The 27,766-nt window shown below is 36.9% G+C and overlaps 1 protein-coding gene across 1 annotated transcript; it reads left to right on the top strand.

The window, feature by feature from the left end:
• On the top strand, window positions 1-27,766 carry SEMA3E (sema domain, immunoglobulin domain (Ig), short basic domain, secreted, (semaphorin) 3E; the record flags this gene model as incomplete). Its single annotated transcript, XM_009876806.1, has 12 exons — window positions 1-120; window positions 2,048-2,190; window positions 2,963-3,077; window positions 3,383-3,452; window positions 4,729-4,873; window positions 10,174-10,396; window positions 13,032-13,123; window positions 14,204-14,245; window positions 17,746-17,912; window positions 23,187-23,254; window positions 23,603-23,742; window positions 27,064-27,766. Coding segments are annotated over 12 exons (1,778 nt in total), but the record flags the coding sequence as incomplete, so codon positions are not given.

Here is a 27,766-nt window from a genome sequence, read left to right as displayed (position 1 = left end):
ATGGTGAACTCTTTACTGGCCTCTACAGTGACTACTGGGGAAGAGATGCCGCTCTATTTCGCACCATGAACCGCATGGCCCATCTCCGAACTGAACCCGATAATGAGCGCCTGTTGAAAGGTATGGGAAAGAGGAGAGGGAGGAAAAGATATTGTTCATGCACATCTGAATCCATTTGGAAATTAATTTGTTTAATCTGTATTTTTTCCATGAAATTTTTCATGAACACCCTGCCAGGACCAAGAAATTGAAATTTTAACTTTCATTACCTATTGGATTTAAAGGTTTAAATCTTTTTTTTTAATTGGTTTTAAAGGTTTAAATCTTTCAATTTTATAGTTACTTTTGTTTTATACTCTGAATCTTCTACACTATTTCATGATATACAAGATATAATTAAAATAATATTTTTAAATTCTCAATTTAAATAATGGGACCTTCTCATTAGAACACAGTATTCTTTTTTATGGATGAGATCATTTTGTCTTTATGTTACAATACAACAACTCAATCTTTACCAAGCTGGTAGTAAAGAGATGTCATGCAATAGCATAAAATAATAAATGTACAATGATCATATAGTTAAATGACAATGTTAAAGCAGAAAATTAAAACATTCCATAAGAAAAAAAAATAGAAAAATCATGGTCTGGGAAATTTAGAAATTGTTTCCTCATCATGAAATGTAAATGAATTTCAGTGTTGAATTTTCTAGAAATTGGGAGTCAGAAGCTTGATGTATTTTGCTCCAAAAGTAATGCAATATTTCTTCACAACAATGACATAATTACTGTTAATATTTGGCAAGGAGGTTCAATAAATGCCTTGTATGGTGATTCTTATAGTGAGCATCATCTATTCAGTGAAAGGGCATTTTTTTCCTTGAATTTCAAGACAGTTTTCTCCTTAAACAGAATACAAAATCATTCTGCCGCATAATTCTTCCTATCTAATACTTGATTTAAATATATTTTTTTAAAAATAAATGTTTAGAACATTCTTACATGTGCTTTAAATCTAATACATAGAGCCTTTGCTAAAATGAATGTTTATATTGGCTATATATGGGTAGCAACAAGCAGGTGGATGTTCACAGTACGAAAGTGACATTTCTCTTCTTTTCTCTCTGGATATTTTCTTTATTTTAAATATATAATTCTCTAAATTCTGGCCTCAAACTTTGCTTTTCATTTTGTCTATTATCGACACTTAAATTTGTAGAAAGGGAATATTTAAAAATCTATACTAAAAACACTTCAGAAAATCAACAAATGCTTTATTAATATCTTAGAATGCAATTACTCAGAGCAAACAGGGAATTAGAAAATATTTATTTTACTCACTACTTTTAAAAAAATCATACTAATTACAGGAATTATATTCTCATTTAAAGAACTTGTAAAAACTTTGCTATGCTTCACTGAGATAAAATCATTCACAGATCTTCTTAATGTGGGTTTAAAAGGTATAGAGACACGGACTAAAGGTTGAACTGAGTTTTCAACTTTGTAGCAAAATGTAAAACCAGGAAACAATTAGAAGGTTTTTCTTTCATGAAAAACATGCACTATGTACCTTCTAGCTACGAAGATATGTGTTCATATAACATATATTAGCTGAAGTAATAGAGCTTTTATTTTATCTAAAAGGCTGTTTGTCTGAAGGTGACATTTCTACAACTGGCTTGTATAGGATCTAAGGTTATTCTGTGAATATTACTGCCAGGTTTTAACCTAATCCAAATTAAAATATATAAACCCTAGAGAACAGGACTGGGAAAAGGTCTTTTTCTTGCACACATACAAAGAAATATTGAATTGTGAATTGGAGCTCTAAAAATAGTTTGACATGAATGTATTCCACATGAATGTTCTATAGATACCTACATACAAAAAAATACATTTTTTCCTATTTCTATTCCACTTACGCAGCTGATTGACAGATCACTTGTTATTTAATTTTGTTTTTTTCTTTGCTACCAACTGATTTTGAGGATTGAAAAAAATAAGAGGATGTTTTAACAAGCCTGAATTGTTTTCTTTTATAGAACCAAAATTTGTTGGCTCATACATGATTCCTGACAATGAAGACCATGATGATAACAAAGTATATTTCTTCTTTACTGAAAAAGCATTAGAGGCTGAGACAAACACTCACGCCATATATACCAGAGTGGGACGTGTATGTGCGGTAAGATCCTTTTTCTGAATCTCCATTTCTAAGGAAAACAGATTTCAGCTTTTGTTAGATCTCAGTGTGAAGCTAGGGAAATTAATTCATTTCAGTAGTTTAGAATGAATTTGTGAGAGCAGTCTTGCAAGCCTAATACAGAACATTCAACAGCTGGTTACACAGTTTATGTGAATATAACTTCATAGCTTTGGGGATGCTGCCCAAAGGTTATAGAACCTGATTACTCAGTAGTACTAAGTGTCCCCTTTTCTTGACAGTCTGACAGTTGCAGTAGCAAGAAAAAGATGAGAGAGCCATAGCAAAGCAGGAATAATTTCAAGTTGTTGAGAAATTGTTAAAACACCACGTAGACACTTGCCTCTGACTTGCCTCAGCTGTACCAGCCCTACAGATAGATTCAGGGCTTCAGTTTCCAAATGTGTTGATCTAACCCTGCACTGAGCTCATAAAGTAAAGATAGACTTTGCTAGTGTACTCAGTGTACTCCAGTTAGCAAAAACGAGAAAGAAAAAAGCTTTACAAGAGCTGTATAGTTAAAATTATCCATGGATGTGGTACAGAATTAAAAAATTCTTATGAACCCACAGCTTTTAATGAGACCTGAACTTGATCAGTGCAATCCTACGTGAAAATTGACTCCCGAGAAATAATACCAGTAATAGACCTGTGGTTTGAAAATGCATGCTTTTGACATTAATTCAGCAGAGCTGTTTGTGCTTCTAGACTTACTCATTCAAATTACCATCAACATTTGTTTCCTTCTACACAGAATGATATGGGAGGCCAGCGAATGCTCGTGAATAAATGGAGCACTTTCCTCAAAACCAGGCTAGTTTGCTCTGTGCCAGGGAGAAATGGAATTGATACCCATTTTGATGAATTAGGTAAATATCATGGAGTGCAACAAACTTAAAACCTTCATAAAAAACATATACTTTCATAATAAAACATCTTACTGTCAAATATTGTATTCATTAACAGTGAATTGTTGTGTGGTTTTTTCCAATGTATATGAAGTTCTATACATATAGCATTGACTGTCATCCATTATGCCTTTACTTATTGCATTGTTGCTAAATATGGTTTTTAAAATCTACCTAAATTTAAATAGTATATATATAATGAATTTACTTTTGGAGGCCTGAGAAAAGTAGATTTCTACCAGTAACATTGCATTTGAATTTTACAGAGGATGTGTTTTTGCTGCAAACTCGTGATAACAAAAATCCAGTGATATTCGGCCTCTTCAACACTACAAGGTAAACAACTGAAAGAAATAATAGCAGCAATAGAGAAATGTTTGAACAGCCTATTGAAGAGATAGAAGCTTCATGATAAATATCCCTTAGCAGATATATAATAAACAGTTTAATCCCTATTCTATTCGCAGTGAGTTTCCTTGCTAATGTAAAAACTCGTCTATGACTCTCAGGGGCTTGAAGTCTCCTCCAGTGATTCAGTGTATCTGGATCATCAATTAATTAAAAGTTTCCTTGCTTGAAAATTTCCTAATGTCAAAACATATGCCTCCTGCATGCTTATAAGAGCAGTCTATCAGTCACCTGTCTCCCTTTAAGAGCTCCACTGTAACTCAACTTTAAGTAGATAGCAGCTTAAATTGCTACTAGCTTCTTGGTGAAGCCTGAAACACCAGCTGTGATGTTGTTGGTGCCTTCTTTTTTCACCACAGCCTAGTTCAAGTGCAAGCACCCAGTACCTGTTTCTTGGAGATCCCACTGTTAGTTTAGGATGTAACTAGTAGAGAAGAGCAGCTGCGCTTTTGCCACTATTTCGCTCTCCTGATTTATTTTTTTGACATAGAGGAAGGCAGATCTAATCCTCTTGGGAGGCAGACACCTAGCATTCCTTACTGTATCCCTGTGCTAGCAGAGAAAGGTGGGCACCTGATTAAAATGATCCAGATCACCTGGACTCTTCAGAGGAAATTTCTTTGTAGGGAGCACTGATATTCTTTAAAAAATAATTAATTGCTTCTCTAGAACTGAGTAAATAAAATATAAAAGCAAAAAAGATACTTATAACTGGATTGATCTACATAGAGTAATCTTGATGATCTAATAACATAAACTAGCATTCCCACTCAATATAAAAAGACTCCTGTTCTTTTCAATCAGCATTGTATTAATCCCATCTTTCCAAAGTGACAACAGTAGGAAAAACCCTAGAGAAGGAAAATGGTTAACTGTTTATGTCACTAATCAAAGACATATAACACCTGAGTTCAGTTTGATTTGCTTTCTTTGTGTTTATAAACAATTATTTTAGGGCCAGTGTACAAATTTTGGGATAACAACATGGAGATTCCTCAGAGAAATATTATAAATATAAATACACTAAAGACATTGTAAGGAACGTTGGATACAGCAGATATAAGAAAAGCATATAGGAAACCATAAGTACTTTTTTTCCTCCCTGAATATTGTTGACTTATTTTTAACTATGAAATAATACCAGTATTACATGTACAGAATGCGATATATTGCTTTAACAATGTCTTTGAATTTTACTTCATAGCAATATATTTAGAGGATATGCTGTATGTGTTTACCACATGGCGAGTGTCCGAGCAGCTTTCAATGGACCATATGCTCATAAAGAAGGACCTGAATACCACTGGGCTCTCTACGAAGGAAAAGTACCTTATCCTAGACCTGGTTCAGTAAGTACAATCTATATTTTATTGCTTTGCTAAGTGAATAAATTTGTACTAATGTACAAATCTTCCTGATTCCACAGTCTGGGATATATTTACTTGAATATATACATACTCTAAAAGCATAAAGTGGCTCAACACTAAATTTAACCAGGTACTAGAACCATACATTTATTTAAGTGTTCACAAAATCCTTGGACTTGAATTTAGCAACTTTGTGTTTGTGTCCTAAGGCCCCAAAGTTAGGACTCCAGGCAATAGGGGTAGAAAAAGGCACCTCTAGAAGGTGGGTTAGGTGTTGTGTTCAGAAGCAGTAAGTGCTTTGTCTGGAAAAGAACCACACTTACTATTGGGCTTGGAATAGCTCCTCTTCTAAATTTGTCTGCTGACATTTATTTTTTGCATTTGAACCTTGATAACTTTAATCTAATTGCCCAAGAAATAAATAAAAGACCAAATTTATTTAGGTGCATCGAGCGAACCATGACTTTTTTTCTCATGGAACTTTCTGGAGAACTAATTGTCCCTGCTGACTTACTTAGCTTGAGAAGATAAATCCAGGATGAATTAGAAACATGTACCTATATTTACATTAAAAATATATATATTTAAGATGTGTGCAATATTTTCCAAAGTAAATAAGATTATTACTGAGGAAAAAATCTTACACAAGACAATTCATTTTCCTTCTACTGTCTGTTGACACCAAGGCATTTAACAAGTTCATTCAAAAAGGATCAAATTTTAATATTTCTGTAATTTAGATCAGTATACAGGTTAGAAATGAGACATAGATTTTTTCAAAAATATCTAATCAGAATAAACAAATTTGTAGACAAGGAATAAATCCTCCATCACCAGAGGTCCCTCTCTCAAGGCTGGTTCTTTCTACAAAGATTCATCTAGCATCCTCACGATTCGTTGATTTGCTTTCAGATATCACAGAATGAGGTTTTACTACCCTCAAACCAGGTTCCTGATGTTATTAGCATTCTTGTTCTGTACATAGAAATATTAAAACACTGTTGCAAAGAATAAACTCAGCTAAATCACTTATGCTGTTCAATACTTTTCACACAAGTTTCTTTATAAACTTCTTTTTTTTTCGCCAATGGACATGAAAAAAGAAAAGAAGGAGCACATATTTTGAAAATTGAGTTAATTTGGCAATTGCTGTTGCTTACTCTGCAGCAATATAGGTGCTGTCACATAGAGAGTTGCTCCTGACTGGCGCTTAGATTTTTCATTTGCTTGATAGAAATTCTGGAGCCAATCATAAACTCATTACTCAGACACAGGTAACTAATTTCTACAAGAAATTCATAGAATCACAGAATGGTAGGGATTGGAAGGGACCTCTGATGATCATTTAGTCCAACTCTCCTGACAGAGCAGGATCACCTGGAGTAAATTACAGAGGAACACATCCAGGTGGGTTTTGAAAGTCTTCAGGGATGGAGAGTCCACACCCTCTCTTGACAGCCTATTCCAGTGGTCTGTTACTGCCACAGTAAAGAAGTATTTCCTTATGTTTAGCTTGAACATTCTGCTTTCCAGTTTGTGACCATTGCCCCTTGTCCCATCACTGGACACCACTGAGAAAAGTCTGGCCCCATCATAAGTAATCCTCACCTCAAGCCCTTTTCTTGTTTCATTCTCTTTTTTTTTACGTACTTCGAAGCTTCTGTCCTTGCAGTATTTTAGCTCAGGACTCCCACATCCCAGTTTGGGGAATGGGGAGAGCAGTCTCACCCCTGCTACCTGCCAGCGTGGTTTAAGGGTGCCCTTTGCATTGCATGGGCTCATCAGCATCTCACTGCAGGGGCACAACCAGGGTCTCCACCACCTTCTCCTTCCTGCTGCAAATCGGGAGCAGCCTAACTCAGAGAAGCATAACGTCCACGATTTTTTCTTTGGCCCCTAGCTTTTGGGAATGCTTACCCACCCATGGCACCTGTCTTCTTTTGCAAAGATGCTTTTATTTACACTCACTGAATGTCTACCCTTTATCATGTCAGCATTGTGCAGGTTTCTGACTTTGTGAGATGCAAAGACATTTCTAAGAGCTGTTTGGCTAAACTCCCTCAGCTTTCACACTCTTTTGTCTTCTTGCAGACTGCAGGCTTGCTCTCTTGAGCTTAATGGTGGAGTAAACAGTTGCTAGAGCATTACTATCAGTGTTGGTTTTCCTTTGTTAACTGAATCAGTATTCTCTTTTATACTAAACGCAGTCATTCACAGAAATAAATATTACATACAATTCATTTATCACAGGAATGGGAGATGAAAAGTTCTGTTAGCTTATCTAGTCCATGCGAGTACAATCTTACTGTAGTAAGATTACTGTAGTAAGGTCTAGCTCATTTTAAGTTAATGTTTTCCTTGGCTTTTCTTAGCATTAGAGACATAAGTCAAAACACAGAAGTGGATGTTCCATAAAAGATTGTCTAAGACTTAAACATTCTGAATATGATTTGATTAGTTTGGCCAATAAGCTACCACTATAGCAATGCTGACTGCTATACTTTTTACTATTTATTAAAATATTTTATTATAGTTTTTATTAATGTATTGTAATAATATAGTAGAATATCATTATACTATTATTTGTAATAATTATTATGTAATTATATATAATATGTAATGTAATATGATAGTATGTAATATGACATGACATAACATAACATAACAATACTTTTAGTGTGTTTGATGTAGATCAAAGTCATTGATATTTAGTCAGGATAGAAAATCAGGTAAGTAATTTATCACATTTTGAGCAAAATGGTTGAATTCAAAGGAATTACTGGTTTCTTATTTGACATTTTGTATAGCAAATATATAGTTTTTGCAGTTTTACCAAATAATGAGACAAGACCATGTGTGGATTGCAGAATGGCTCTGTATTTTACAAAGATGATATGTTCCAAGCTCTTTAAGTGGTATTCATTTTTTTTCCAGGCAGTAGAACATCTCATATATTTTTTTGGACTTGCCTTGAATGCAGGCGTTATTTCAGTATTAATGACTACAGTCCTTACACTGACATCTCCTCGTGCTGAAGATTAAATGGTGGTTTTTTGGCAACAAGGAGAGAACACTGAGCCAGCACTTCAGCAAAGTTGACAATAATTTACAGAAAGGCTGCCCTGAGTTGCAGCCACTTCCAGTGCTTGTCTCCCTTGGCTCTGAATGGCTGCATTTGTGTCAGACTGGACTGTAGTCTCCCCAAGAGGAAAAAGCTGAAACAGATATAAAAGAAGAGCACAATTTTTCCAATATCATGGAATGAGTTAATTGTGGAACTAGGTATTTCCTAGGTGTTATTCAATTTATGCATCTTTACCTCTGTATGTTGCAGAGTACATCAGAGGCTGAACTAGTTGACTCTGCCAGCTAGCAGAGGATTAGTTGTTTCATTTTCTGCCTGTTCATCTAGGGCAGAGTTTAGAGGTCTTTTCAACATTTTTCCAGTAGCATGAGGAGAAAGCATGTTTGGGGCTGTAGCCCACAGTGTTAGGTTTCACACTCCAAAGAAAAGGTCAGCAGATTGGTAAGCTGAATCTCACTACATTTCCCACTATAGGAGTGACAGTGACAAGATGCCAAAAATAACCTGCTATTTGGCATCTCTGAGAGTCAGCACTCTTTGATCTTAGTTATTGAATGGCTAAAGATGTAGTCTATAAGAAATGAGAGTATAGCTTAAAGGTAATAAACTGAAAAACACTGTTAAGGGTTGCACAGGTTCTGACAGACTCTGCTGCTCTCTGAAGTCTGTTTGAAGCATTGCTTCTGCCATCATCTCTGCTCCTCTTCTGCTGATTCTTTTAGTGCATCTAGACTGTGATGCTTCTGGGAATGACATTAGTTACCTCAAAATGGTGTTGATAGACTTCAGAAATGGCTGCATCTACTGTTTCCTTTCTAGACCACTTCATTTTATTTAATTAAAACTAAAAAGCCTGTGAAGGATTATTTTTATTAAATCTCTCCAGGGCTAGAATTTTGCAAAGGGAAGCTGGCAGTGCCTATTCTCTTGATATGCTGTGCAGTGCATGGAAAGCAGAGGCTCAGCCTGTCTTCATGCTCCAGCTCTGTCTCTTTATTGCAAACAGGCAGTGAAACTCCATCACTGGGCTGATTAGACAATTACTTTAAAGTCAACACTGAACAAATACTTCCCTGTAACTAAGCCCAAAAAGTGGAAGCAAACATTGTCCCATTTGACAAGTGCAGGAGTTTGTTATTGTCAATTACAGTTGACCACAAGTTTAAAATTACTGTTTCCAGTAAACATAAGGAGTATTTTATTTCATCGTATTGATTGAAAAATACAATTTAAATAGGGAAGGGCTGCTACTGTGGCTTTGCTTGGAACATTTCTCAAAACCACACTGTCTTATGAATATTTGGAGAAAGTAAATGGTTTCTGAGATAGCTTTAGCTTGATCATAAATGGTTTCAATTAGATGTCATGAAGCAAATTGGAAATATAGAATCTATGTTCAGTTAGGGAACACTATATCCTTCACAAAGCATCCTAAAATTAACTTCTCTGTTTAATGCATTAAATTATCCCTAATTGCACATTTGACCAAAGGAGTAACTCTTTTTAATCAATCATTGACATAAAGTTTATTTGCTTTGCAAAACAGTAGATTTATCTTTGTGAACATTGGTAATTCAAGCTAAACTGTGATATATAATACTGTCATTGTGAGTTAGGAATTAGAATCAAATGTAGTATTGTTAAAATGCCTGAGATCAAGAATTACTGTTGCTGCTTGCATGATTTTAAAGTGTGCTTAGTTTCTTATGGTAATACATTTCGCAATCAAAAGTAGTAACACTAGAGACTGATTTCAAGCATTAGTATTCTGCTGAGTTTACACGGCTGTTTCTCTGCTGGGATAAGAAACTTCTTTTTCCTAACTCCATCAATGGCCATTTTGATTACATCTTCAATATCAATTTAAGGAAGACATAAGCACTACATTTTTGTCAAAATCTGAAAGTGTCACTATTTATTCTGCTCTCAGGATGACAGAGAGAGAGGAAGAAGCTCCCACTTTCTAAACATGACAACGCAAGGCTCAGTTCAGCATTCCCTTTCTTGGCTTCTCACAATTAAAAATCCATGTGTGCATAAAACATAGAGTTCACCGTCCCAGTTCCTGCTGTGATCTTCCGTGCCTGTTTTTATGCCAGGCTTTCTGCAGACTTGCCATTAAACCTGAAAACAAGACCTGTCTCTGACTATTTATTTGGCAAACCTTCAGGATAATCTCTGGTTAATGTTTTTGCAGTGTGCCAGCAAGGTGAACGGCGGTCTGTACACTACCACTAAAGACTATCCTGATGAAGCTGTCCATTTTGCCAGGAGTCACCCACTGATGTATCAACCCATCAAGCCTGTTCATAAGAGACCAATACTAGTTAAAACAGACGGAAAGTACAATCTTAAACAGCTAGCAGTGGACAGAGTGGAAGCTGAAGATGGGCAGTATGATGTCTTGTTCATTGGCACAGGTAAATCAAAGAAAGCAAGGAAGACAACTGATCCATTAATTCATTCATTCATTGATTTTAACCTCTAGGATGAATGAAATTGTGTATAATCTAAAAATAGAAAACTAACGCAGTGTCTCTTTTTAACAGTCATTCTTTGCCTGACTGCACCAGTCTTCACCTTACAGAGGACTGGAGTCATTCTAGTCATGTGCTTCAGTGTGCTGATAAGTTTATATAGAAAAATAATAGAGAGAAATATTTAAAGACTGGGTAAAGAAACTTAAGTATAGGATTTCATTTATCTTTTCTTTACAAACAAGAACAACAAATTAAATTTCTGAGCAACTGATCCTTTTTTGTAAAACTTCAGAACCCTCAGCTGAGACCTGGACATCTGAGGGAAAAAAAGGTGATATGGCGTTCGAAATATCAGTTCAAGTTACTGGCTTTATTCCACTGTTTATTTTCCCCAGTTCTGGAGATAACAAGTCTAGCTGATATCGATAAAAAGAAAGTGCCAGCTTCCAGAATTGGGATACAGCACAGCTCAAAGAAGGAAGTAGGAAATACCCAAGTTTTTTAAACAGAAACTGTTAGAAGTTTTCTGCCAAGTTTTGTCTTTCTTTCATGCTGTTTTCAAAAGGTAGAGAATTTGTTTAAAGACAGCTTTCAGACATCTACCAAACAAATATTGCTAAGCTAAAATATATAATAGACCTTCCCTAACTTTAAGCACATAGAGAAAAAAAATTCTAATGGCATTTGAAAAATAAGAGAATTTAAGAAAATAAGATGGAAGCCTGGAATTGGACAAGATTTTAGTCACATCTAATCTGTCTGGAATAAATCCAAAGATTCACACAGTCACATTTTATCAATTTAACAACAGGAGTGGTATCACAAATCATTTTGACCATTTTATCTCAAAAAGCAGTTGTGGTGAATTATTTTTACTAATTAAATTCCTCTGATAAGCATATTTCAGTGTTGAGAACATCCAAAAGCAGCACGTTCATAGAACAGCAAAGGCTTATTTATACTAATGCTCTTCTCTTAGCTTTTATATAGCCTCCGTATGGTATCAGTTTTGGACTCAGGGTAGTTTATAAAATGTTGTGTCATGTGTTACTTATTTCTGTACAGCAGATTTTATAATGGTGCCTAGATTTTTCATCTTTTCCACTTTCATCTATGATTGAGATATTGTATCAAATACTCATGTACATAAGCCTTCAGTTCAGCGAAGTTGAACACAAGGGGACTTAAGCGTATGCTTTAAAGTTGTGCTGGACTAGCACCCAACAGCTACTTAGTCTTCTTGAGATGTCTAATCTCAGGTGTCAAAAAATTCCAGCATAGGAATTTGGGCTTTAGATATTCTAAAACGAATCCTGCAATCTCTACTCTGGTGAAATTCTCATCAAAAAAACCTTACTGCTTCTCTTGGACAAATAATGTCAGAAGGGGTTAATATTTTTTTTATAAGAGACCAACACCTGCCGTATAACATAAGTAAACAGCATCTTACAGCCAAGTAAGTTTCCTTAGGTACCTTAAGTTTCCTTAAGGTAGTAATGCAGGTTAGAAAGGTTCATCAAAGTACAAACTTGAGGGCTAACTTTCACCTGCCTGTCAGCAGGATTTGAAGAGGTATTTACTTATGAAAATCAGAGCTCAGAATGTAATTTCTTTTTGCTGTTCCATCACAAAATAGATGCCTTTGATTACATATTCTCTTTGAGAAGTGGTGTATGACCCCAGTTTAATGGTTCCTCCTTGTGTCTTCCCCTTTGATCTTTTGCTGAACATTTTTCCCATTGCTTGTCTGCTTAATATTTCCTCTAAATCAAAGGTGACTGAAAGTAACAGAAGAAAGGAAGTGATATTTGCCATTGTTGATGACAGATTTTCAGATTAAGGAAAGCAAGACTATTCTAATAATAGCAAGACAAAGCTGAAGTGGTGGAAGACGACATGCAATTCACATGTTTTAATTTCCTGCAGGAGTTGTCGTGACAGAGAGGCTGATAAAACTAAACTCCAACGTGCTTTAGACTTTTTGAATGTGCAGCTCTTTTTTTTTTTTTTTTGGTTCATCTTCCTTTGATTAATACTTCAGCTCAACTGTAGTTCAGTGTTTCCGTAAAAAAGGGTGAGAACTTCTGATAATGAAGCCCTGAAAGTTTTTGTATGCTTGCCTGGAGAAACGGAGCTGCTGCCAGCAATTAAGGATCGTTAGAAATTTCTTAACTAGTGTAAACACCCAGATCCTGTAATTAAAGCTATTTTACACAGCCTTGCCTTGATGGACTCAACTCCCCCCTGCTCCCTGAAATATGGTCAAGCTCTTTGATCCTTTTGCAGCTCACCAAGGGGTTGTGACCCAGAATTTGACAAATACAAGTCAATTAATCACACAGCTCAGGGATGTCTCAGCTGACTCTTATTTGTCAGGGACAAATTGTCATATGTGTTTATCTTCTAAGAGTAAGGATCCTCATCAACAGCAGCAATATGCAACTACCTGTACCTGTTAAAAAATTTCTATTCATTATCATTTTGAGCAAGTCATTTAATGCATTTGAAGGTCAAACAAATGTCTCCAACAATTATAATATTTAGGTTTTGTTTTTCCTCTAAAATTTATTCCTAGATAACGGAATTGTGCTGAAAGTCATTACAATTTACAATCAAGAGACAGAATCGATGGAAGAAGTGATTCTTGAAGAGCTGCAAGTATTCAAGGTGAATATGAAGCATATATACAACTATTGAATTTTCTACAGAATCAAACTGTATAAAAAATCTCAGTATAGTCAAATTAATAGTTTTGTGCAAGGTTTTGTTTATTTACAACTGAAGCTTTTCAGAGGTGCAGTTATAATTAAAGTATAATTGCAGCAAACCGGGACTATTGTCTTTCTCTTTACACGCTTGGAGATTGTAGTGTGACTTTTAGTTAGAAATCTTTTGCATTTTATTTATTTTTTCCTCACACCCAATCAAGTATTTAAAAGAGTATAACTGCATGCTCAGTCCTCAGAAAGTGAGTCAGTTCCTCTGTTTTTACAAAGTGCAAATCTAAGTCCTAGTGAATCAAAACTCTATTCTCTTCAAGAGTAACCCATCGCTAATGCTCAATATTTGGTATGTGGCAAAGCTTATATAGCAAAATTCTGTGAGTATTCACATCATACGACGTTAGCCATATAAAGCAGGAGGCTAACCTGCTTGCAACCATAAGAAAAATATAACATCCAAACTCAGATATTTAAACCTGGTACCTGCACTAGCAGTGTAGCTATTGACTTTTTGCCTGGGGGAAAAATCATAGAAATTGTCCCTCTTAATAAAGCTGGTTTTCAACAGACCTATCGGGGTTATGTCTTGCCAGTGCTTCAGGAAATCTGAGCAGAGGGCAGAGAGGACAATGGTAAAAGAAGGAATTCCTGCTATTTTTATCTTATCTTCAATGGATGTTTTTTTATAAAGAACACTCCACTTATCACTCTCAAGTAGGACAAAAGAGATTCATTGGTGACAAAAGTTAATGTCACGTTTGACAGGGAAATTGTAGTGTTCCTGTGGCTCCGATAATCTTGAATTAAGTGTTAGTTGGTTGGTTTTAAATAAACTCTTTTAAAGCTTTACCTCTTAAAGTCACAACCTCTTGACATCTTTCTGTAGCATCAGAATTCAAAGAAAATCAAAGTATCTAGTAAGACCAAATATAAAAAGTAAACATCAATGTTATTTTACCTAATTTATAATCATAGCAAAAACACATTATTTTTTCTAAGCAAGGAAATAATTCTTATTTTCTAGGTGCCAGTTCCTATAATTTCTATGGAAATCTCTTCAAAAAGGGTAAGTATTTCACAAGTTTGAAATGTGAACTTTGTGGGTCAAATGTAACAAAGCTATAACTATATAGAGATAGCTAGATAGATAGATAGATAGACAGACAGATAAACATCTATAATGAGATCTCGTCATATATATACAATCCTTTTATAATATTAACATCATAGAATCATAGAATTGTTTGAGTAGGAAGGGATCTTAAAGATCATTTAGTTCCAATCCCCCTGTCATGGGGAGGGACACCTCCCACCAGATTAGGTTGCTCAAAGCCCTATCCAACCTGGCCTATATATATATATTTAACATAGCTATATAGCATATGTATAACACAGTGTATATGAAGAAATTTTTCACAGAAAGAGTGGTCAGACACTGGAATAGACTGCCTAGGGAGGTGGTTGAGTCGCCATCCCTGGATGTGTTCAAGTGTCGTTTAGATGTGGTGTTGGGTGATATGGTTTAGGGGTGAACTTGTAGTGTAGGGTTAATGGTTGGACTCGATGATCCCAAGAGTCTTTTCTAACCTGAATTGTTCTATGATTCTACGATTCTATGATTCTACATATATATATAACATATATATAACAGAGTATATAATATTCTCTGTTTGTTTATGAAGCATGTATGTTTTTCAATTCTGATATTAAATCTCCTTAGTTCACACTATCAAGGCAAGTAAAAAACATTCTTTTTCAAGAGTTACTGGCATAGTAATCACAGTAGGGATTAACTTGGTGGATATGGTAGCTCACAGCAAAGTTCCTTGCTGATAAATGCAGACAGACTTCAAGCCCATGGGGATATCAGTGCAAAAAGAGCCTTGCTGGCTCTCCCACATATTCAGTTGCCCATGAAAGGCTAGGCTGTTTAGATCTGACTCCCTTTTGAGTTTCTGCTAGTTTCTGGTAATATAAACACACAATTTATTATTCTTGTAGATAGATTTTCATCTGTACCATATCACAGATATCTATATCATATCACCATATCAACTAAGGACAGAGCCATTATAAACATCCCAGGATTGTTCACATTCTATTATTCTAAGATAGTTATATCTTAAGAGCTCTTGGATCCCTGAAGCAATATAGGTGCACATAAACATAGTGAAACACAAGTAATAAAGAATGAAAAGAGCACTAATAAGAGATGCGTGTATGCCCCAAGAGTTGTTTCAGTATGAGTGTCCAGTCAGCTTGCATTCTTTCTGCAGGTAATATAGGAGAACAAACTCCTCTAATTCAGAGGAGAATCTTGGCTGTAAGTATTCTGGCTTATTTCCTGGATCAATCTATTTTTTCTGATGGCTGTGAAAGGATCTCTGGATTGTCTAACACTAAGTGATTATTTGGAGAAAAAAATGAGTCATTTCAGACATCTCTCTTTAGCTCTCAGTGCAATGTCATGATAAAATGATTGTGTTTGAAGAGTAAAAAGAAGATACTGTAGGAAAGTCAGGTAGTCTTTCTCTAGATGGGCTAGATGATCTTTTGAAGTCCCTTCCAACCTTTAACATTCTGTGATTCTGTAATTACATCTATCTCCCAAGACAGCTTGCTAACTCTACTAATTCAGGAGGTATCTGGAAAATCTGGAGAGAATTTAAAAAACACTGCCAAAGCAATCTAGAATTTGAAGAATAAACCTTCTTGTAAGAAGTAAAATTAGCTTAACTTTTTCAAGATATCAGAGAAAAGCCAGAACAGGTTAGCCAGATATAAACTTTTACCCGATGAAATTACTTTCTTCTGTATGTGTATAAGAATTCCTGAACATTGAAGGCCAAAGCAATATCAGTATTAAATAACAAAATTCAGCTTGTTGAATAAACAATATTAAAATAGGATGCAGTTCTCTGGTACTGAGGACCAAGTCATTTTTCCTTTAAAATAATATCTATAAGCAGAAGTATAACTTAGTTGAATTCATATGAAAAAAATTATGTAATATCCCCACTCAAGAATTTTGACCTTGGAGTTTGTGAGCCTGTGGAGACCTCCTTGCCAGCTATGTCTCAGTGTCCTTATAACACTAACCAGTCTTCACTGAGTAAGCAGTACAATAAAATATCATGTTTCAGGGATGAGCTAGTTATCTGCAAAGGCTGGGAAGGAATGTTCTTCTTTGATGTGGAGTTGGCTAGATATCGGATGCTTTTTGCCCTCCTCTGATGAACCAAGACTTAGAGAAGTCTTCGCCCTTGCTAAAGGATAAAAGAGAAAATCCCATCTCATATGTCTCACTGAGTGTTGTTCATGTCTTTGGGACAATCACACTGCAGTCTTTGCAGACAAGAAATAATTCCCCTCAAATAAGTATCGTAGGTTTCTTCTTCATTCCAATTGGCAGATTGAGTTCCTGCTACTATCGTCTGGTTTACTTCAGCTGGAAAAGTCTTAAAGCATCTCCAGCTCCTCCAGTTTTACATTTCATGTTTTCTGGTAGGCAAGGAAGACAAAATGAGCTGTCTGTAGTTTGCAGTTTTAAGAATTTTAAAATAGCTTATTTTGAAAGCTTGGAGTGTGAGTGGGAATTACGGACTAAGTTTGTCCATTAATATAACCATAGCTTAACTGTCCATTAGGAAACCTTTTTCTGTCTGCTAATACTGTGGAAGTGAGCTGTGCATAAGCAATTGCTATTGCAGTGCGTGTTGCATAGTTCTGTGCTTGCTCCGTTTACATTCACCATTAACAAGATTTTTTTCTCAAATACCTATAAATTCATCTATTCTCTTCTGAATTTATTATGTTAGCAATTCATGAATTGGACTGACCATTTTTCACTTGATTTGGAAAGGACATTTATGTAAACTCAGAAGTTTTGAACAGTCCTAGAACTAATGGTAAAAAACCCCACAAATCTCTACAAATAAATATTAAAGAAGCAGATTATGACCAGTTAAATTGTGAGGAAAGACTGCACAGTACCAGGAAAAAAAAAAATCTATCTCTTGTGCATTGAGGGATAATACAAATCAAATCACAGTAATACTGTGCATTTCTGTATGTGAACATAAGCTGTATCAAGAGCCAAATTTACATGATAACTCCCATTTTAATATTGAGATTACTTATAACTTTTGAAAGTTTTAACTACTTTCTTTAAAGACTTTTATGTAAAGTCTTTTTTTTTTTTCCTCAGATCTGTTATGTGGCAGAGAAATGTACAGAGAGGGGCACTGGAAACTACCTTGAGGAAGAAAAAGAAATTTAAACCCCTGCCTATCCAAACACAAATCTTACAAAGCTGAAACTTCAGAAGTGAAGAAATGCTAAAATAAACATTTTCATTTCACCTTCTTTCTCTCCTCTATCCTCGTTGAGGAGAGTATAGTCTGTTATCACGTATTTTCCTACAGAGCAACTCTGCCTCCCTCAGGGCACAGGCTGGATGCACAAGTGGCAAGCAACAATAACCCCGTTGGTAACAGAAGTTTTAGCAGAAGCTCTAGGAATTCAATTGTACGTGTTTTTTTTGTTTTGTTTTGTTTTTTTTCCCAGCAACAGCTCTACGTTGGATCCAAGTCGGTCATAGCACAAGTGAAATTCCACCAGTGTGACATGTACGGGCCCGCCTGCGCGGATTGCTGCCTCGCTCGGGATCCATACTGCGCTTGGGACGGCATCTCCTGCTCCCGGTACTACCCAACAGGGATGCAGGCAAAGAGGTAAGAACTCTGCTGCTTTCCGTGATACCCTTTTCACAAAATAGCTACTAGCTACAGAGTTTCTGCTGCTGCTCAAAGTACTTCATAACCCCCCCCCCATAAACATAACTAGCAGTGAGGAGATGTTAGCTGTGAACGCCAAACTAATGGGATGGCACCAGCATCAACACCAGGAATATTTTTAGGAATGAAATAAAGTCAGTTAGTATTTATTTGCAGTAAGTTTTAAGCAATAAATATTATTCTTCACCAGCCAAAATGAAACCAGAATATCTGCAAAAGCCAAGGTTAGACTTAGAGTTTCTGCAGTGAATTTATAAAGACAAATTACTCTATAGGCCAGTTCAAAGCATGAACCTAATCCGAGTGCTTTAATTCTTCCCTTGAGGAGATTTCTCTCTATCACCATTCACTTACTCACAGCTCTTGGCCTTCACTCTTTTGTGCAGCAAAATCCCATAAAGCTGTCCTCTTCCCTCCCCTCTTAAACCCAGGTTCTCCAGTTACACAGATACTTGATCAAGCATCTAGAACATACATATTCTAATTCAGACCTTTTCACAAGACTTTGAGTCACCTTTGCCAATAGAGAAGTAAATTCTAGCCTTAGCAAAACTTTAGCAGTGTATAGTTCAAATCCTTTCTGTGGCCTTTTTCACAATTAGTTTTTCTGCAAATATATTCTTACATATATTAGACTGACATGGACTGCAAAGATTAGAATGAACTGAGCAACTTCTGGAGACAATTTTGAAAAACTTCAGTGGTGGTTCAGTCGAAAGGAAGTCACAGTACCCCAAACTGCTTAGTGCTTCTTAAGGAAAATAAAAAAAAAAAGAAAGAGTTTTGTCTTTCTTTTTTTCTTTTCCTGTATGCCTTATCTTTCCATCAACCTGTGTACTCTAAAAAATGCAGTACTGACTATAGTGAGACATAACAGACATTCCTCTGGATTTTTCTAAAAGATAATAAACAGAGAAAACACTAGGTAACCCAAAGTTTTAGATAAAGCACATTAAAATATAAAACCAATAAACACAGCCAATAAGTCAGCATAGTTAAGAATCTCTTGGACTTATTACACTAAAGAACAGGTTAAAGCAAATAAGAAATCTATGCCACTTTTACAAGCAGGATTGAACTTCTCATGCCTCTTGTAAGCAGCCCTAAGGGAAGGAGTGGGCTCTGCTTGTCTGTTTAATCTAAGAAAAGTCTGGCTAAAACTTTCAGACCCCAGATTGAGAAAGATGAGCAGCTATATAGCGGGCCAGGACAATTAATTTCTTACAGTATAAGTAGAAATTGGTTTACGATAACAAAGCATATGGGTTACTCATCTAGTGATGCAAAAGTCATTTAGGAAGGAAGGCGTTTAAAAAATTTCCCAGCAGCCTTTTAGGACTCTATCAGCATTTACATTGCTCTGCAGGCTACTTATTTTCTAAGAAAAGATAAGAGAAACTCATTCTGTCCTGAACTCTTGTACATTTTTAGCGTGTTTCTCACCTAAGACAACTTCCAGAGTAGCAGCCCTTAAGTCCCCTGACACATACATTTATCCAGGGTTGAGTGATATGGGCTGCACCCTAGGCACCTTCCTGTGCCTTACGTCCCCAACATTCAGCAGGTCAGTCTCTAAAACGAGAAAATACTGCTGTTATCACCCTACTTCTCTTAAGATAAGCACTGCAGCAGTGGAGAAGGGATTTGCACTCAATTGAATGTTCTTGAAGCCTGCAAAACTTGTTTTACATATAAGACTTTGGGGAATAGCCTGCAAGAACTAATAATGCTGAGAGGGAAGGATGGTATTTTCTTTGTTCACTTCAACTCATAAGCTCAGAGGGTTTTAAACCTATGAGCTCACACTAACTTTGTGGTACATGAAGAGGCAGGGAGAGCTACTTGGGATGTCTGTATGGAAGTTTTAAGTTGCCTTCTGCTGGGTACCAGGTGGAGAGGACTGCTGGAAAAGGGAGTTGTCCGTAGACAGCCTGGAGTTTTTCTGACACCAAGTGACCCTGAACAGTCAATAACCCTGCCATGGCTGCCCTGGCCTCCAGGTACAATTAATGCAATGTCCCAGAGCAGACACACCTTGATTTGGCCTTGTCTCAGGGCTCCAGATTTCTGTTCGAGCTATACAGGGTAGTACAAGCAATGTAAGTACGTTACAGCACACTTGATCCAGCTTTAATGCCACCACTATCTGCTCAAATGTGGCCCTCAGAGAGTACATTTAAGCGGGCAGCAAGAGAACTGCAAAGAGCTGTCTTTATAATCCCAGTCCTACAGGTGAAGATTTGAACTAAAAAAGGGATGTACAATGTGACCTCCACGCTTCGATTCAAATTCTCTCTGCTTTAGATCCTAATGCTTCCAAGGTATGAGAAGTGTTTAGAGAAACATGAAATATAAAAACTGTAAACCCAAGCATGTACACAATGTAGAGAGAACTGCAACATAAATACAAAACCTCCTCTGCTTGACAGCTGGTACTAATATGTTGAGTTTTGAAATCCTATATTATAATTCCTTGCAAATGCATAGCCTGAATAGTTAATTAAATACAGGATTTAATTAACGACAAATAAAGATTAGGCCTCAAATTCTATATCTTTATGCTGGCAATGCAGCTTACTACAATTTCCTTGTAGTTACAGCTGTACAGCTCCTGCATACTGCAAGTACTTAAAATGCCAGGTGGAAAATTCAAATTCTGTGAAGTATGCTTGAGAAAGCAGAGCAGTCCAGGAGTTAAACAAATGCTTTAGTCCACTATCACCTCGGCAATGTAATTTAGGCAGGTTTAATTTTTATTTAAACAAGCACTAAATTCTACAAGTGAGATTCTTTGCTATGCCAGCTCATAACCCAGGGGCTGAAGTAATTTTAAAATTTCTTTCAGTTTGGGTAGGCCCAGTAACCTGTGATTCCTCAGCTAGTTTAAAGATGCTCCCTCCCACCTACTGTTCCTCTCTAGCCTCTTTCTCCACCACCTGCCCCACCAACATGTTCTTCGTCTCTCATGGTTAGCAGCAGAGCTCCTAACGGATTTTTTTCTAAATCTATGTTGTTGGGTTTTTTTACTCTGAAGCCTTCTGGTCCTCCTTGCTGCCTGCACGCAATCAGGTGCCCGTGCTGGAAGGGGCAGGGCAGGGTGGGGCAGTTAAGGGGCTGCCTTCACCTTGCAGCCAAATCCCAGTACTAACCCAAATGTCACTCTGCCGTAATAAACCCAAACTCTGTCTACTGATTCTCTTACACAAACCACAACAATGTCTTTTCTCCCTGAGTCTTTTCAATTGTGCCTCATCTACGCCTGGGAAATAATAAACATGAGGATGATGGTGATGACAATGATGACTGTATTGCTTTTTTTACAGATAATTTTTACTGAGTTCTTGAAAGCACAGAGTTGCAGATTGAAATCTAAATTCATGAAAATATAGATTGCAAAAGATACTTTCATGCAGTCAGTATGTTTGCTAGTCACTGTAAATTGTTCCTTATAGTAGTTTATGTCAGGAATTTTCTGGTACTCTATTATTCATAGAATTCTGAATGAAATGATTATTAAGAAAAAATAAAATATATGAGGCTTATGCCAGTACTTGTGAAAGAAGATTATCTACAAGCACCTCCCTTTTTTTCAGCATCTGTACCCATTTTTTCCTTCTCCTCGAAAACAGAGCAAGTGAAGGCACTGATAAATGCATTTTCCCCAATCTTCATACAACAGGAAAATTTCATCAAATAAACCTTTCTTTTTCTTGAATAGTTCTAACAACTGAAAGAATATGCTTCAAGAAGAACTCCCAGAGCATGATGAAACCCTTTTGCTATCTCAGAATTTCAATTTTTGTTTAATAATGGGCATGCAGTTTTAGCACTTTTGCGTAAAAGTCCCAATCCAATCCTCACTGAATTTGCAGACTCCTGTGAAACAGTAATTTTTAAACATTGGTTCTTCTCTGATTATTAGTAAAGGTTCAAGCTCTCCTCTTGGTCCACCAGTACCACTGGAGCCATATGGATGACAGAACTCAGAAAATAATCACTGTCTACTGCCACTTTAGACATGTGATAAGCAGCATCCATGGGCAAGAACTCTAAGTAGTGTAAATCTACATAGTTTCAGTAAATTTAATTTGTGTCAAATAAAAATTCTGGCTTTTGTGTTCATATAGAAGTGGAGAAAAGCATTATTTAAGTAGAAAATGAAAAGAATAACAAAACTGCTTTGCTTTACTTGTTTCTATCATGTATGATTTATACTGTACACATACCTGCTGTGTAAGATTTGCTGCATTGCATATTTCTGTTAAGCTGCTATGTGTGGTATTGATAATGCTGTGTAGAATTACTCTTCATGCAAATATAGGAAAAGTATCCTTAGTATAACTAAATTTTGGGTTGTTAGAAATACTACCTCTGGCAAGATATGACATTCCAATAGGCTCTTTTGTTTCCCTGGCAAGCAATGTTAATTTTATTTATCAGAATGCTTAGAAAAAAAATGTTGCTATACAAAAGTACAATTCTTCTGGAAATGCAATTTTTCTGTAAATGTATATAAAAAAAACCAAAGCCCAAAACTCTCAGCAATTTTTCTCTCAAAAGCAATTGCATTATTTCTAGGTTGCAGACAGGGCTCCCAGGTTCTGACCACAGTTCTGCCACTAGCTCACTTTCTGGGCATGGGCAAGTCATGAATACATCCATTTCTCTATGGAGAAAAATGAGTTTAAAAGGTGTTTGCTACACAGATGTAATAACATCTGTTATTTGCTCTGCACTTTGAGACTTCCAAGTGAAAAAAATAACATGATAGTGAAGCATAAAAGAACTAACATCCACATACATGGCAAACTGCTCTAAACTAAAAAAGGAAAATTTCCTTGGCTTCCAGAAAGAAAGAAGTCAAAAACAGGCTAAAGGTCTCTCTAAATTCTCCTAGCACGAAATGCTGCCCAGCTAGTTCAGAGGATCTTGTTTTAATATTTGTAACATCAGTGTACTTATATATAAACTGGACACATAATTGTTCGTCTTCCCCAGATAAGCATGTTTCTTTTTTTCAGATGTGTGATTCCCAGTAGGTTAAGCAGCAAGAAAATACTGATGTATAAATAAATACTTCTCACAACAGTGATATATTTTTAGGAATCAAAATTTATCTCATGTTTTTAATGAATGTCACTTTAGCATAAACCCAACAATCTGTAAACTAAGCATATTGTCTCAAAAAATCTATTTTTTTTCCCCTTCCAGACGTTTCCGCAGACAAGATGTTCGACATGGAAATGCAGCGCAGCAGTGCTTTGGCCAGCAGTTTATTGGTAATCTACTCACAGGTTCACAAATTGCTAGCTAATGCCTGGAGCAGAGAGCAGAGAATTTACCAAGAGTATGAGCCAAACTATGATCTCACCTGAGTTTTTTTACTGGCATATTCCTATATTAAGTCATAAGGGTCATGAGGATGAGCCCACGCCATCCAGGTCTAAGAATGACTTTGTTTCAATGGCAGGTCAGGCACATCCTATAGCATTTATGTAGTCCTGAAGCTCTGTTATTCAGATTAGGGATGTGGCTAATGCATCCCTAGGGTTTCCAACAGTAACACAAGTGAAAAGAAGGGGCAGCGATAAGAAACAACAGGGCTGAAATGTTTGTTTTCCTTCCAGGTGAAGTCCTGGAGAAGACTGAGGAGCGACTTGTTTATGGGATAGAGTACAACAGCACCCTTCTGGAGTGCACCCCTCGGACCTTACAAGCAAAAGTAATCTGGTTTGTCCAACGAGCACATGAAACTAAGAAGGAAGAGGTAAGTATTCTTATACACTACACTTTTAACTGAAGGAGTCCGCTGTTAGGCATATTACATCTTCACTAAAGGTCTGTCATCAGTTCCTGAAATGTAAACGGACGTCAGGAAAAATAATTATGTTCATCTGCTCTCTTAAATTAATAGACCTGAGAAATTCATCTGGTGTTTGCAGTCAGCATCTTGAACACAGATGTTAGAAACGTAGTGAAACTTGATTTAAGATCTCAAAATAAAAGAGAATCCACCACTTCACTTGGTATGTTATTGCAGAAGTGAAATGTGCACATACTACTCCCAACATCAGTCTAGCTTAACATCTATTCCTTCGAGCTGCTTCACCCATTACATTACAGAACCTTCTGAAAATGATATTAGTGGATTCTCTGCCCCTTTCACATATATATCTCTATTATGAAAGTGCTTCATAAGTGTTGCTATATTTATTCCTCAATACACATCTGGTACACATCAGTGTAGCTAATCCCACTTAATATAGAATCATAGCTTCATAGAATCATTAAGGTTGGAAAAAAGCTCTAAGATCATCTAGTACAACTGTCAACCAAATAATTCCATGACTAGTAAACTATGTCCTGAAGTGCCACATCTACACTTGTTTTGAACACCTTCAGGGATGTCAATTCCACCACTCCCTTGGGCAGCCTCTTCCAATGCCTCACCACTCTTTCTGTAAAGAAATTTTTCCTAATACCCAATCTAAACCTCCCCTGGTGTGACTTGAGCCCACTTCCTCTCTTCCTATTGCTAATTACTTGGAAGAAGAGACCAACACCCACCTTACTATTCTTTCAGGTAGCTGTAGAAAGTGATAAAGTCTCCCCTCAGTCTCCTCTTCTCCAGACTAAATAGTCCCAGGTTCCTCAGCTGCTCTTCATAATTTATGTTCTCCAGACCCCTCACCAGCTTCGCTGCCCTTCTCTGGACCTGCTCCAGCACCTCAGTGTCCTTCCTGTACTGCAGTGCCCAAAACTGAATGCAGTACTCAAACTGTGGCCTCACCAGTGCTGAGTACAGGCACATGATCACTTCTCTACTCCTGCTAGATACACTCTTTTGGGTACAGACCAGGATGCCATTTGCCTTCTTGGCCACCTGGGCCCAATGCTGGCTCATGTTCAGCCATCTGTCCACAAGCACCCCTAGATCCTTTTCTGCTGAGCAGCCCCTCTTCCTCAACTATGTGGAAGGATATAGGGAGAAAAGCCTCAGACTACCTAAGGCTGGTTGCCATACTGCCTAGCAGCTAGGCTCTACTGCAAACATGAGATCCCACAATAGCCATAGATATCTGCAAATCTCTGGAATGGGACTCATCTGATAAAAAATGTGGACATTTATAATAATGAAACCCACCGAGGAGCTAGTCAATTCAGGCTGCCTTTGAAGACAGACTAGATGTTGCTGCAGTTATAGCCAGTGGTGTCACCTCATGCTACACTAGATAGCTTCATTTGGTCAGTTAAAACATTACTAGTAAACCACTGAATATAAAAATATCCAAGGATGCCACACTCTGCTTTAAATATGTAATATTAAGTAAGATGAATTCTATCCCCACTTCAGACACATTTCTACCTGAAGTTTTGTCCAAGTCCAAAATCTCTGCATATTTTTTCACACTTAGTATTTTTTCATGTACCTATCTATCTGTGCATAATCATTCTTACAACAGAACTACTAATCAGGTCTTTCACAAAAGGTATTAAATGAAGTGGGAAGAATGTCACACTGTATACACATCTCATTAGGTCCTGTAACTCAGATATTGGATACCAGGAGTGCAAATTTGAATAGAATCTAGCTTTTCAGTATGTCTTTATACTGCTAGGATGAATTTGTTTTAATGTTTCCCCCTGAAAGTTATTCCATTATTCATGAATACGTGTATAATTGTTAGAAAAAGAAAAATAAAAGCAGAGAGAAGTAGAATAATAAAGTCATAGAATCATAGAATGGTTTGGGTTGAAAAGTACATTTAAAGATCATTTAGTTCAACTCCCTGCCATGCTCAACGATACTTTCCACTAGTTCAGATTGCTCAAAGCCCCATGCAACCTGGCCTTGAACTCTTCCAATGACGGGGTAGCCACAGCTTTGCTGGGCAATCTGTTCCAGTGTCCCACCACCACTGTTGTAAAAAATTTCTTCCTTCTGTCCAATATAAATATATCCTCCTTCAGTTTAAAAATATTACCTCTTATTATCACTATATGCCCTGGTAAAAAGTGTCTCTCGGTCTTTCTTATTAGCCCCTTTTATGCATTGACAGACCAGAATAAGGTCTCCTTGGAGCCTTCTCTTCTCCAGGCTGAGCAACCCCAACTCTCTTGGACTGGCCTCACATGAGAGGTGCTCCAGCTCCTTAATTATCTTCAGGACCCTCCTCTGGACTCACTCCCAACAGGTCCATGTTTTTCTTGTACTGAGGACCCCAGAGCTGAACACAGTACTGCAGGGGAACTGTAGATGGGGAGAAACTCCTGTCTTGACCTGCTGGCCACACCTATTTTGACACAGTCCAGGATGTGATTTGCTTTCTGGGATGAAAGTGGACACGGCCAACTCTCATCCTTCTCTTCATTCATTAGTATCCCCAAGTCCTTCCCTTCAGCGCTGCTCTCAATCCATTCAACACCCAGAATTTCTCTTCTGCTTAATATTCAGCACTTTATTGTTAAATGGAAATATGAGGATTCCATTCTCCTGGGAACTTCTGTTGCTTCAATTAGACATTTCAGTGCTCCATGCTTGCTAGAGCCTGCTGATGCCTCACAGTTAATAACCTAGCTCTCGGGAGCTGTAGGGGGAACTCAGACACCAAACATGGAACTCAGAGGTTTTAAAATTGCAATGGTCCTGCAGTTAGGTATACAAATTCTTATCAATGTTGCCTCAAAACCATTTGTCAATGTATAAGAGAATTCACAAGGACACTTGTTGCAGGTCAGCTGGTGAATACCCATTTGTTTTCCATACAGTAGTTTATTTGCATGTTTCAACCTTATTTCCCTCTGTGATTTAGCTACAACAGACTAATCCATGCTGGGGAAACAGGAAACTATGTGCTCCACTATCTGTTTTTCTACGCTTGCCAGATTCTCCAGACCTTCTTTTCACAGCTTAATCTCTTCTTTACTTCAAGTAAATATTTTTGATACTTAAAAACTGTGAATTAAAGGATCATAGATCTTTAATCTTCCTCTCACGATTTAATATTTTATTCATGAAAGTACAATTCAGAAGCAATTGCACTGATTAAATATAGCAGTAAAGGACTGTACTCAATTTCTTTTTCAGGTGAAGACAGATGATAGAATAATCAAAATGGACCTTGGCCTCTTATTCCTGAAACTGCATCGCCTGGATGCAGGGACGTATTTTTGTCAGACAGAGGAGCACAGCATTGTTCACACTGTCAGGAAAATCACCCTGGAAATAGTCGAGGAAGAACGCGTAGATGAAATGTTCAATAAAGACTATGAGGAGGAGATACCTCACAAAATGCCATGTCCAATGCAGAGCAGTATACCTCAGGCGTCAAAGCCATGGTACAAAGAATTTCTTCAACTAATAGGTTACAGCAACTTCCAGAGGGTGGAAGAATACTGTGAAAAAGTGTGGTGTACAGATAAGAAGAGAAAAAAGCTGAAAATGTCTCCATCCAAGTGGAAATACGCCAACCCTCAGGAGAAGAAGGCAAGGATCAGACCTGAGCATTACCGGTTACCCAGGAACATAGCTGACTCTTGATGGACAAAATCCATCCACTGTTTCTGAGTGAAATTTTATTTGGACTTAAGTAAGAGGGAGAAATCAGTCTTGAGTTTGGTAAATGGTACAGGCATATATATATAAAATATCAGGACTGAAAACAAAAATGCTATGATAAGTTATACTGTACACTTATGATGACTGTTTAGAAGCATTTTAAACAAAATCTTCTTAATTATTCAATTTCAGTAGGTCAATGCAATCAGAGTTTTGCATTACAGAGGACATG

Source organism: Apaloderma vittatum, unplaced genomic scaffold (assembly GCF_000703405.1).
Source record: "Apaloderma vittatum isolate BGI_N311 unplaced genomic scaffold, ASM70340v1 scaffold17479, whole genome shotgun sequence".
Lineage (NCBI taxonomy): Eukaryota > Metazoa > Chordata > Aves > Trogoniformes > Trogonidae > Apaloderma > Apaloderma vittatum.
The sequence above is the reverse complement of the archived record's forward strand: the minus strand, read 5'-3'. Positions and strand labels throughout refer to the sequence as shown.